Consider the following 13,674-nt stretch of genomic DNA (forward strand, 5'->3'; position numbering starts at 1 on the left):
TCAATAACAGCAGTTTTGCATCAAAACCATTACAATTTTAATTTGCCACAGTTGAAACAATAAAAGCTTTGAATAGATTTGCACCATCAGAGGACCAATTACCGATTGACCCAGAGCAGCATCTGGCAGTCTGAGGTAAGCTGTTGTGTAGCCGAAGCCATTTCATCAAGTATCGAGTGAGGTGCTGTGAATACTTCTAAGTATACATCTATGCATTTTATTGTTAAAGTTTAGAACTATGCTGCAACCTCTGGGGCTGAAAAATGAAGCAGATGCAAAAAATGTATGTTGCTTTTAAGCTGTGTAATATTTATGACTCATGACAAAAACAACAGTGCGAAAAAAGTGGCAGAAAGTGTGAATTAATCGCACAAATAAAACGCCCCCGTAGTGTAAAGTTCTTTAGGATTGTAGCAGGAAACAGAAGTTCTTATTTATCCTGTATGACATTAAGTTGAATTTAACAGACAGGCTGCCTTGCATATGTGCACCACTCTCTCAGTTATTCCACCTACTGCTCTTTCCACTGTTTTATTTAACATGTCGTGTGCTTTAAAGTGTTGTCTGCTTTGCTGCAGGCTGATTTTCCCATTAGGGAAACAATTCCTAACCTTGATGTGAAAGCTTTCTACACTGCGGGCTATGATCTTACCCCCTTATATCTGGCCAAGTAGCCTAAAAAAATCCAAGTGTCTCAGGGAAGCATTGGGAGCACCACACAGAGTTCACAGGGTTTTTCTGGTGGCTTTAAGTGGCTCTGGCAGAGGCCAACGAGAAAACACATCCGTTGGCATCCCTTTTTTGGTGTCAGAGCACAGAGTGTGCAAACGGAGGCTGAGGCTCTGTTGTTAGGCCCGGGTCAGAGCGTGGGCTTTCAGATGGCGTGAGAAAGACCGGACACACACACCGATACACAGATACCTACTTGCTATTTTCCTCCTCATCCAGGGGCAGACGAAAAACCAGACGACACCCGCACATATCAGCGCGCCAGCTAAAGTGATGAGAAAGATGGCCCACACAGGTAGCATCTCCAACCCAAGCACTGCAATGGATGAACACACAGACACACACAGGTATATGAACATGACATCCTGCTAGTTTTAATAGTTTAATCTCACACCTTCAAAAGGAATGTTGAGAGAACAAATGAAGACTGAGATGATAATTTGATCGTATGTTGGTGTCAGACGAAATAAACAGAGTGTCTCAGACTGACTGCACTTACATGGGGCTCCAGTGTACATGATGGAGAACGTGTTGATCCCAATAGTAGAGGCGTAGAAGAGGGGCAGCGCTCGCATGCCGTTGGGAACAGAGTCATCCTGTGTAGCAAACACACAGATTGATTTTTAGTACACTTTATGGTATGGTGAGATATATATAGAGCTCATTTCTGTGCTGCAACGATAAGTCCTTCTTTCTCAACTTCTAATTCCATGGTGATATGGTAGGATCTAACATTGTCACTGTTTCACAAGATGAATGACTCCAAGTAAATTTGCAATTAAAAACCAAAATAATTAAATATGGTTTCAGTTTTATGACGAGTTGTGTCTGATGTAATGCATAACAGAGGAAGCAATGTCGAGAATAAAGTCAACTTTTTGTGTTCGGTTAAGTTGGAAAGATATTAACAGATTGGTTGTACCCAATAAGTCATCAGAGGAACATTGTTTTAGAGAAATGGCTCATCTATCCAACAGTTAGGTAGACTGCAAGCTACAACCTGATTTTCATCAATGTCATAAAATGAGCAATAACCACAATATTTAAGGGTGTAGTAGTACTAAAATCCCCCTACACATAAATGAGCTGTTGTTGTAGTAGGTTACCACAACTATTGTTTTGAGAAAATCTGCTTTTATGTAATTTCTTTTGAATATTTTAGACATATATAAGACGTATTGAGGAAAATCAGGTTGTAGCTATCATTCTACTTTACCAAACACAAAAAGTTGACTTTATTCTCAACATTTTTCTCAACATTGTGTATATATATATATCTATAAAACAATAATTACTTGCCTACTTAGCAGTGTTTGAAATAATGTGACTGATATTGTGATATTTCTGTCACCTACATATATGACCCAGTCTTACTTATGCTGTGTGACCTTTAAACTGACTTATCTGAATATCCATTGAATTCACTTTTGCTTCTCTCCTCCTTGATTTCATGGCCTTTGGCTTAAAATCTGAGATCTGAGAAAAGCTGGGCTAGTTTTGAACCGGAGCATCAGCAGATTAATTCCATACCCCATATGCTATGATCCACTAAAGTTAGATATCATACAAGGTAAATCCTTTTATGTTATCATTGTAAGGGAGCTGGGAGGGACATTTAAGTGAGATTCAGCCCTTCTCTTTTGGGAGAGGAGATCTGGCCTCCTGAGTGAACTTCTCTCATTGTGATGATGACAATGCTACTGATTATGTTACATATTGCAGATATCTGATAAAACCTGATGAAACCACTTGTTATTGTGGTTACAAGTTCAGCTTAGGTCAACCCAAAGGTGTTGAAATAGTGAAACAGGTGATAAAGTAAAACAATTCACTCTTGCACAACGTGTGCTTTACTATTATGAGGAGTCCGATATGCAATATGACCAACCTACTAAGGTTTACAGTCTTAACGCAGTATAAATATAATGATTAAATATTCCTGATGCAAATAGCCTGCAGAGACAAAGATAAACTCATCCTGAAGTTGACCCAGCCATACAGCAATAAATCGTCCTGTGACTCATTCACACATAATCCTGCAGTCGTGACCTCAGGATGGTCGGCAACACTTTTCTCTTCCTGGTCTGCCAGAGATTGCCTGTTACATAACAACAGATCTGCGGGTGTTGCCAAATCAAATGGATTTATCTGTGCTGAAGTTCTTTGGACAGGTCTGTGTGAACACGTGTATGTCTGTGTCTGGATTCTGGTATTTAAACCAGTGGAAAGACTTCCTCCAACCCTCCACTTCATGGACAGTCATAAAAATGTATTTTTTATGGCTAGTTCCAGTGATCTGATTTAAAGGTTTACAACCTAAATGTTTGAGGTTAAAAATATCGGACCAGAAATACAAATAAGAACCTATAAATTCAATCAGGATGGTTTCGTGCTTCTTTATGTATAGGTTAAGTAAGTATTATAATAATAAGAGCCCACCTTGTTGAGGATGAAGTGTCTGATGAGCAGAAAGAGGAGTCCAGACATGAGTCCAGAGAGCAGGGGGGAGATGAACCATGACGACACTGGAGAGGGAGGAGAAAACGTCATCAGAAATACCAGCAGACTACAATCACCCATTGATATAGTATCATCAGGCAGCGATGATCGAGTGTTACAACTGTCTTTTTGTTGCCATCTTATTCCAACGTGACTCAGTAATTTCCTACATTTCCCAGAATGAATTTACATCTCTTAAAGGCGCTCCACATGACATTCAGAACATAAAATATAGTATTAAGCAACTATTTGCTATGTAAAGTAAGTATCCAGTCCAGAAAAAGAAGTGACACTCCCTCTGTATGTGCTGTAATCTGAGTTTCTCTGTTCTTTGTTGTGGTAGACAGTCCGGCGGCACATGCATGTTAGTGTCTGTGAGTTGTGGACACTTACCCAGTACATTAAAAAGTGAAACTAAGGGTTCTGACCAAGCGTCCATATGTAAAGATTTAGGAATAATAATGAGAACCGTGTGGAGGCAATCCCAGCTCTGAGCCATACATATGCTCTGAATGTTGTGTACTAGAGTTCGATTTCATGCCAACAGATGAACCAGCACTTATCTTTGACACAAATTTGTTTACAGTCCGGTGTTAGTTGTTGTATATTGATAAATAAAATGCTATTGCTTTAACGCTTTCATTTGATGTGGTCATAATGTGTTGCTGACCAACTCCAGTGGTGATTTGGCCAATTAAATCATAATCTGCCCTCATTGCATCTTGGGTGCATTGATACACATGTGGTCAAGCACTGTAGCACTTACATTCTGTCACTTTTCAATGGTGACATTACATGCACATGATATGTACACCATAGATATACATATGCAAGCATGAGGCTACACAGTGAATATTGTAAACACACACACACACACACACATTCACTGGTCTCCAACAGCCTCTAGCTCTTACCAATCTTGACAAGCTGCATCCACTGCACGCCCTTGGTGCCGATGGCCACCATGGAGAAGCCGATGGTGGCACCAACAATGCAGTGAGTCCCAGAGATGGGCAGTTTGAGGAAGGAGGCGATTAGCTGCCAGACGGCTGACCCTGTGATCCAAACAGACAAATATTAACATTTTTTAGTTTTCATTATTTTCTCCAACAAAAATGTAGTTCTGGAACAAAAAGAAGTCTAATCTGCAAACTAGAGAAAACAACACCACATAAATGTATTACATCATTGAGTCATTTCTGTGCTAAAAATGACACCATGCTACTTTTTGTTGTAAAAGCTGGATTATGACGGCATGTGACATCTTAAGTGCTGTTTTAAATTCTAAATGATTGCTTTAGGTGTGTTCTGGTTGTAAGGTTAGCATGAGTTAACTTGTATTTTAAGTTCCAGTATAATTTCAAAACTGCCGACACATTATCCCCCATCAGCACAGACTAGCTCTCAGAAAGTTCAAACACTTGCACATGTAACACTGTAAACATCATCATAAAAAGACCTGGAATCTAAAATTGCTAAATGGGAGACAGTAATTGCAGTGTTCTTCACATATGAGAATATCGTTGGCAAAAGCATATTTTGAGATGCACTGAAAGCCTGCTGCAAAAATGAAGCGGTAGAAAGGCGCTCATTAGGACAAACAGCATAGAGAACATTATGAATAATTTATCAAGACACAATTGATTTATTGACACAAAAATTCCAGAGGGCAACAATCTTTTCCCATAGGTCAATTTATTCTCACGCAACATGTCCATGATTTGAATTATAAGACCTCTGAGTCTCAAAGGTCTAAATTAGACACTGAAAAGTGTGTACGGGCTACAGTACAGTATATACTGCGTTGTGATTACATAAAAACCTGCTGGACAAAATCAAAGTATTTTCCTGCTTTTATTTAATCAATTCAAGAAGTTAAAACTTCTCTATAAACAATAAGCCAGTGAATGTTTCCTGTTTGAGATAAACTGTTGAGGGTTTCCCTGAACATTCACTTGTGGCGGCCCGTTACACCTGAATTTTCAGCTACACGGGAATCCCCTGTGCATGATGTTGCTTTATTTATCGCCATTTCCCAGCAGTCACTCTGTCATTAAAATGGCATTGTCTCAACGGGAGCCCCATTGTTTTCCGTTCTGCACCATTCATTTACTGAGGTAATCTAATGTTGATGTGTAATGCTACTGTTGATACACAACAATTCCTGCTTGTGCTTCACTGTAAAAAGACAATGGCAGGCCTTTCTCTGGAAATGTTTACATGCTGCAAGGTCAGTTAATATTAATAAAGTTTCACAAACTTTTTCCTTTCCTTGTGAGAAGGCTGCTTTCAAACTTTGCACGGCTATAAAAAAACCCATTTTGTCATCTCTCATGAATCTAAGAGAAGTCCAGAAAAACAAATGCTAATGTTCTTCAAATGATCTTTTACCAACTTGAGCACAAAAGACTGCTAGAGTTGTATAATTTAGCAGTTTAGATTTGATTGATTTGTGAGCAAAAAAAGGAAAACGGAGCCACAAATAGCAAGGCTATCCAGGCACTGCAAATACAAGAAATATTACAAAATGGGGAAGAAAATATTAAGAATCCTGTACTATAGTGGCTTTAAAGCCGAGATTAACAGCTACAGTGGTTGAAACATGTTGACATTTTTATGATTTTTTTTATTTTTTTATTTTTTTATCCCACGATATTGTAACCCATTTTAATTATCACCCAGTTTGTCCTTTTTGACATTTTTATGATTTAGCCACTATATTAAAGGCTTTTTAAATATTTCCTTCATCAATTTATACTTTTTCTGTTTACCCCGCTTTCTTCCCCATTTTCAAGACCACCTAACTTATCAACAGTCAAAAAAATAGACAAACCAGGCAACCACCTCTTTTTAATAAGGTCAGACTAAGAGTTGCAGAAGCTTTTTCATTTGGGGAAAATCTCAAACATGTAACACTACGGACGTTGAGAGGGCAGTGTGCCTGCAGCATGGACTCAGCATTTCAGAGCTGTTTGTACCTAGATTCAGTATCAGTATTCTTACAGGAGAAGTGTGAATGTTACAACTATTAAAATAGTCTGAAATTATATTGTGTCTGCCCTCAGGTCAGGATATGAAAAAAACACTTGAGCAATGTTGCACAGGAGGTGTTTATAGTGAGAAACATAAATCAACACATGTTCAAATTACCCAGTAAATGTGTATTAATAGAAGGAATGGCAAAGCCGCCCCACAATAACTCAAATACATTAAATTGTATATAAAAATACATGTTAGAGCTGAAATGCTTCATTTCTGAAACTATTAGTTGATCATAAGAATTTCGATAATTTATTATTTGTATTATCTATCAAGCAAAAAAGACAACTTTCACTGGTTCCAGCTTCTCATATGTGAGGATTTTATGTGATTGTTAATTCTTGTGGGTTTCTGACTGTTGTTCGGACAAAACAAGCAATTAGATGACTGGCTGTAAAATGTGTGATTGGAATTTTTTTTTTAAATGTCCTCGCAGTAGAATACTTATCTATCCAGATAAATAATTTCCTAAACAACATTATCAGCAAATGTTTTCTTAGAGGGATATTTCACCCTGCAAACAACTGATATATTTTGTCATCATCAGATAAATCTGTTGTTTATTCTTACCCATGGTGACATTTCCAAAGGTTTTGTTTCATCATTAACTCACAAACAGTCCAAAACACAAAGATTTTCACTTTACATATATAAAATAGGGAAACTAAGGAAAGCACAACAAAGTTTTTTATGTTTCAAAATGTGTCACCTGGTTGCAAGTAGACATCCTATAAAGTGTACGTATAAGTGGCATCCTCTAAAAACTTTATTTCAGGTCCATTAAAAATCAAAGCACTTTTCAAACCTTGACCACAGCATTAAAATGTGTAAAAAGTGTTTTCAAGAATTTCAAGCACTCTCAGAAACTGACTAAAGTTTTCAGTAAGTGAAGAACTGAAATGATTAGATCAACTCACCGACCATGGCGCTGACCTCCCCGGCCATGAGTACGGGCACCGTTTCGTTGTACAGGTTGACATCTATGATGCCCTTTCGGATCGTCTCGCCCACTTTGGCCCCTAGCAGCATCGAGCCCAGCGTCTCAAAGATAGATGCCAGGATGCAGGCCTGCTTCAACGTGACCACGCCGGACCCCACCGCCGTGCCAAAAGAATTGGCCACATCGTTTGCGCCCACTGAAAAGGCCAATATGAAGGCAATGACGAAGCCAAGGATGACCATCCACAGATACCCCTCCAGATCCATCTTGATATGATTTCACCAGAAAAAAATCCAAGCGAAGAAAAACAACAAAAAATAGCTTAAATATTCTATTTTTCAAAAAGAGGTGCTCTGTGCGCTTTTAGCGGAGGACTTAAGGTAAGTCCGCTCCTTTTCTTCGTCCCCTGGTTATAAAGAGTTCAAGGGGAGAAGCACAGCCGCTAACTAAGCGTTTGGAGCTCAGTCCAAAGATTGGAGACTAGTGATGGTGGGTGCAGGGAGCATTCCATAGCTTAGTGTGAGACGGTGTGTCTGCACGATCCTTCACCTGCCACAGAAACGAGAGAGAAGAGACACAGAAACAGATTAGTGTCATAAGCCATGATTACTCATGTTTAACAGCAGCTACTGTCTGACAACACCTCCCTGTGACTTCTGCAGAAAACCTAAAACAAAGGAGGGGAGGGACCACAGGAGGGAGAGGAGGAGAGATTATGAAGACAACCCCCACACATAACAGAATGAAAATAAGTGAAGGAATCAGGATGGATGATGATGATGCACAACTGGCTTTGATGAAACGGAGAGCAGTGCACTCCAGCGGGAAAAGCTGAGGACATCTCAGACAGCCACAATAGCACATCACAGTCTGCACTTCAAAGAAATCAAATCAGAGCGTTCAGAGCGCCCGCTGCTCTTCCTGGCACAACAGGGTGGCTGACGTCTCTGGCAAACATGCTTTTATTCCACAGCTTTTCTCATTGCTACACACCCAGAGAGCCTTTATAAGGGATATCTGATTGACTGAGTTGCTATATTAGACCACCACAGTATCTCAGCCACCATCACCTTCATGTCTGACACAGTGATGCCAAACTGATGACAGGCTGAATTACCAAGGATATCAAATGTTTTGCATCACAATATTGTAGCACTTTTTAAAAGTAGCTTGATCACGCCGGTCTTACTGAACCAAGGGCCAGTCTCACTGACAGGCTGCTGGAGGTTTGTATGGCAAATTGCATTAGCCTTCTAATCTTTGCTCTTTCAGCCTCACTGCATCAAATGCTACGGCGCTCGCTGGGCGACAATCAAAAGCACACACAGGTTTTGTAACAAGCTTTGGAGTACAATTTCAAACAAAAACCAAAGCTTTGCTGCAGTACAGAATAAAAAAAAACTTAGTGCATGGATTTAAGTTAAGACTGCAATGCAGTAAGAACATCAGCAGTGATATTTTACTGCTGCGAGAGGTGGGATCAGTTCACACAGCTGCACTTTTGAGGTTCAGGTAAATAAACTGATAATACAGTAGAGAAAACAAATCTAGTCATCGTGTGCATCTTTTGTAAAATAAATAATGCTTGTGTACAAAACTTTAACTGCTGCAACTTAAAATAAAATAAGGATGACAAGATCATTATTTCACATGTTAACAAGGTTCATACAGCTTTTTAATAGCAAAATTAAGGCACCGGAGCCAAACATTACCAATCTCTCAAAGCCCTGATCATGACATCTAAATATATGACAATCAATTGACACAATTAATTATTGTATTATTAACTTTGATTGTGTGTTTTGATCCTGATTATTTAATGTTGCTATATATTATTATATTATTAATAGTATAAAGCATATTTCAAACCTTCAAAACACAATGCCTTTAATTAAGTACACATTCAAGACATTGTATGAACCCTGTGTAAATTGATGTTATCTGAAATATTTAATGTGGGCCCTTGTCCTCCACGATGTTAACTGCTGCAAGCTAAATGTGTCGGGGCTAATGAATGGGGCTGTCTGCATTAGCTGTGTGCTTTGCTGGCAAATGGTATTTAAGACTTGATGTCCTCCGCTGGTAAAGCAGTTCAAATCGACAGAAACTGCAGATAACTTTGGTCTTGTTGACAGAGCCATCTGGCAGGCCTTTGTAGCTTAACTTGCCATTAAACATAGCTTTTTCTTAATCCATTTCTTTGTAGTTTGCATCCAAATTTAGAAAAGGGGATATCATAACACAACATGTGATGTGTCACAACAGTTTAACTTAACAGTAGTGGATTTCATAATGCTTTAACCCTTTCCTTGGTTTTATACTATTGTTAACTGGATATAGTGACATTTGAAGACATCATCTTTGGAGATGGTAAGGGGCACTGCTTTCTGACTTCTGTAGATTAAACGATTAATCAATAAATCAAATAATCCTCAGCTGCAGCGCTACTAAAATAAGAGCTGTAGCTGTTAGGTGAGCCGGTGGCTCTGCTGTAATAGGAGCATTGCTCTCTGTACTTGATCACATCAGATCCACTGGAACAAAAAGCAAACAGCTTCCCACGTCCCTGTAAAGTTCCACAGATCTTATTTACATCGCAACATTGACAACATGCTTAAGAAACAGATGATGAGGCCACCAGCACTGAAGCCTCTGGTGGTCCCTGAGAAACCTCTACACCACAAATGACTTGGTCTCCGTTCTTTTTCTTTTGTCTCTGCCACATAATCAAAGTCATTTCATAGGGGTTAATGGCAGCACATTTCCTTCTATGGTTAAGCCAATTGTTAATGGGGAGCATTAAATGTAAACAGCTTGCAGGCCGGACTACCACATTCTCTCGGCATGAACCGACTGTGTGCTCCTCATCGCGTGGGGGCAGGCAGCTCCTTTCTAAATAGCCTGCGGCAAGTTATGGCTCCCTCCTCCCGACCAATGCTCCATCTGGAACAGTTGAGGTCACGTACTGCCATCCTTTGTCCTTTGATGAACCACAACACGCATTAAAATGATGATTATTTGTCTCTGGACTGTGCAAGAGCTCCGTAAAATCAGGATCTAGCGTCTACACATTATTAATAAAAATCTTATTTCATTTTCCTTCAGAGTCAACTTAACAGATCCCAGGATCCTTCTTTTTTATATAGAGAGAGATCAGGGGTTGCCAAATCTTAAAAGACGGAGTATAAATTATATGATACCTCGCTGATCCTTGAGGGGAAAATCGCTTTTCACCTGCTTCCCTCCAGCGAGAGATCAGAGCGCAGGATAAGAGTGAGGATCAGTGCCCTGGACTTAAAGATTCAGAGACTTCAGACAGTGGTCTGGGACTTCTAATCTCACAGTCATAAACTGAAGTCATGAACTCATGTCCATCAAGACAACTGCGACTAAAAGGTTTAACTAAGTTAATAATTCATGACCTAACACACAAATAAAAACCTGGGTAGGATGTTAACTATTGGGAAAGCTCTTAAATTCAATTGATTCCTTAAGTGCTTCATTTAAGGTCAAGTTGACTCTTACAGTTAGACCATTGACTACAGACTATAACATTAGCAGAATCATTTAAATGCTGTTCCATTAACCCTCTAGTGGGTTGAACATGTCTTAAAAAGAAAAAAAAACACCAAAATGACATAATTCAAAATGGAGATGTTTTATTAAAATCACTTTATCTTGCCAAAAATGATCCATTGAGGTGCAGGAGTTTCATAGTGCAGTGAAAAACAAGGTCACTGAGTTAAATGGGACAGCAGCATAATAATGCCCTGAAACTGCTTGGGGTTCAGAGGGTTTAGTTTGCCCCAATATGCTGGCATTTTGAGACTTTAAAAGGTACCTGAAATATTTTTGACACCTCAGTTCATAATCTGATCATTTGAGCTGTCGTTTTTGTTTGAAAACCTCTTTAACACTTTTGAGAAGTACTGTACAAATAACACACATTAAAGTCGATGTATTGACAGAAGCAGGGAGAAACACAACACTCTGTGTAAATGTTTAATCAGGGGAACACCTCCGCCACGAGAGGACCACGCGGTCAAACATGGCCCTCCACCAAACACAACCAGAGACTCCACAGAGGAAACAGTCAAACACGACACCGGGGAAAGAACTAGAGAGTGCATAGTTTCAGTGCGTATGTGAGAAGGAGGAAAGATGAGTGACTCGGTTGTGGGCGTGTGCAAGTATCAGGCCTTTTTTAATCAGGTCTACTATTTTCTAAACAGGGAAAGTTAACATGACAGCTGCAGCTGACGCTCAGTCCACTCTGAAGACCTCGTCCTCCTGTAACACATGAACACCAGCTCACATGCCGCCACTCCCAGTTCTGCACATAAAAACTATTTCCCCGAGTGCAAAGTAGTCTGTCGGTGACCTGTGGAGTCCTCTATTGACTGCTGCGCTGCAGAGGAGATTCAAACTGTTCCTCAGTCCAACAAGAATGCAGGAATAAAATCGACTAGTCTAAGGGGAACAATAATAAAACAATGTGCTCCAGCTTCAACAGCATTTGTCAGGGTTGCAGGACATAGTCAGTATATGAAGTGAAACTAAAATGACTGCCTGAGGGCCGGTGACCAATCAGTATGCAGCACATGTCGACCTCCACACTAATAATCTGTGAAATTTTACTTTTAATAGTTTTCTCTTTGTAGAGGAAATTAATAAGGTTTTTGGTATAGTCCTACTAAAGCTTAAGTGCCTTAAGAGCCACCACATTCAGAAGCATATAATACTGATAAAAAGCTAAAGTTAACTCATTGCCTTTAGGTACATTTTCTCTGCATTAAACCCACAGTGCAGCACACGAGAAGCCGACTCCAGTGCCTCCCCATGGGCAACTGTAGGATGTACTGTATTAATATTTAGAAAGCAATATGTTGAATGTGCTTATTTGCTTATGAAGTCTTAGATGAGCAGATTGATACCACTCTCATATCTGCAAATGTGTAACTACAGCCAGCAGCTTGTTAGCTTAGCTTAGCATGAAAGCTGGAAACGGGGAAATGCTAACCTGGCTTTGTCCAAAGTTAACAGCGATAGCTAGGATAAGCTAATCCGCTGCTGACGAAGCTTCATATACACTGTACAGACATGAGGAGTAGTATCTATTTTCTTATCCAACTCTGGTCCACAGAGTGAACATTTCCCCAAGATCCCCAACTATTCCTTTAACGTGTATATTATCCTGCAGCACCTGCAGGACACCCATACAAACAAATAGGAGACAGTGCAAACTTGTTCACAGAGAATAAATAATGAACTGCACAAACTTTTGTCTTGCTCTCTCATGAATTACAACTATGCATCAGGGTCCAAGTAACAACATATCCTCCAAATGCGGTGGGTGACTGCACAGACAGAGCAAGTCATTTTTCTTTTTCTTTGACATCCCCGTCATCTGCAGAACACTCAGGGAATCACAGAGGAACACACGATATGTTGCCCACAAAACTGATGATGTCATGATACAGCGATACTTGATATATTGAAAGACATTTTACAAAGCGACAAATCTGTGTAACAAAAGAAGAAAAACACCAATAAAAGGCAAAAAGCAGGAGTAATGTAGTTATCTGGTGCATTGTGGTGCAAGTGTCACAAAATCTGGCAACTGAGATGAAACAAAGGGCATAAAGTCTTAGCCTAGTGCCACTTTAACACACGCATGCACGCACGCATGCATGCACGCACGTAGCATGCACACACACACAAACAGACTCAAACTTGTCCACATGTGTCATCATTCAAATGTAAAACAGCCTTAAACTGCCAGAAAACAGAACAGCTCTGGGATCAAAATGTTAAAAGGAATGATCAAACTCATTTGATAAGTGAAGTCAAGTTGGCAAAGGAATCTGTTGAAAGATTTAAAAAAATATTGATATCTGGCGCCAGTGTATCGATAATGTATCACAAGAGGAAGTAATAGGATACATCCCCGTGTCTACATGTTGTCCCATCCCTACCCACACACCTATGGACATCATCCAGACTGACAAATATAGGAAGGCTGCATTCATATCCAAGATGTGAGACAGTGTCAGCAAAAACCTGGCACTCCGTTAGGAATCCTGCAAACTGTTGTCAAAAGTATCCCACACTTCCAAAACAAACACCTGTCTGCTGCTCTCAACATCTGGTGTTTTACCTACGAGGTCTGGAAATGCATCGAAATGTCTCCTGCGTGGACTGAACGAGGAAAACACAGTCTGGTAGGGTTTGTGCATTCTCGTAGATGAAGAGGTAGATGACCTTTTGTCCTTGAACAGCTAATACTGCCATGACTTGCTACATACACTGATTTGTACATACAGCAAATGCAGTAGAGGGAACAGAGTAATGCCATCATTCAATTTCACATTCATGCTTGTGCTGCAAGCTAATCAGAGCTCAAATGAAATGGAGATACTCAGTATGTCGGAGGAGTCCTCGGCAGCTCCGGCTACCATCAAACTGTG

At 39.8% G+C, this 13,674-nt stretch overlaps 1 protein-coding gene across 4 annotated transcripts in view; it reads right to left on the reverse strand.

Moving 5' to 3' along the window:
* The window catches only part of slc20a2 (solute carrier family 20 member 2), a 53,750-nt gene that overhangs the window by 15,179 nt on the left and 24,897 nt on the right, over positions 1 to 13,674 (reverse strand). For all 4 annotated transcript variants that reach the window (XM_059336319.1, XM_059336317.1, XM_059336320.1 and 1 more), the window contains exons 2-6: positions 7,185 to 7,756; positions 4,143 to 4,283; positions 3,169 to 3,254; positions 1,229 to 1,325; positions 926 to 1,045 (exon numbers count right to left, since the gene is read on the reverse strand). In XM_059336319.1, coding sequence (XP_059192302.1) covers positions 926 to 1,045; positions 1,229 to 1,325; positions 3,169 to 3,254; positions 4,143 to 4,283; positions 7,185 to 7,473 — 733 coding nt within the window. In that variant the 5' untranslated portion in view covers positions 7,474 to 7,756. The remainder of the gene's footprint in view (positions 1 to 925; positions 1,046 to 1,228; positions 1,326 to 3,168; positions 3,255 to 4,142; positions 4,284 to 7,184; positions 7,757 to 13,674) is intronic.

This window comes from Centropristis striata, chromosome 7, assembly GCF_030273125.1.
Source record: "Centropristis striata isolate RG_2023a ecotype Rhode Island chromosome 7, C.striata_1.0, whole genome shotgun sequence".
NCBI classification, from domain to species: Eukaryota; Metazoa; Chordata; class Actinopteri; order Perciformes; family Serranidae; genus Centropristis; species Centropristis striata.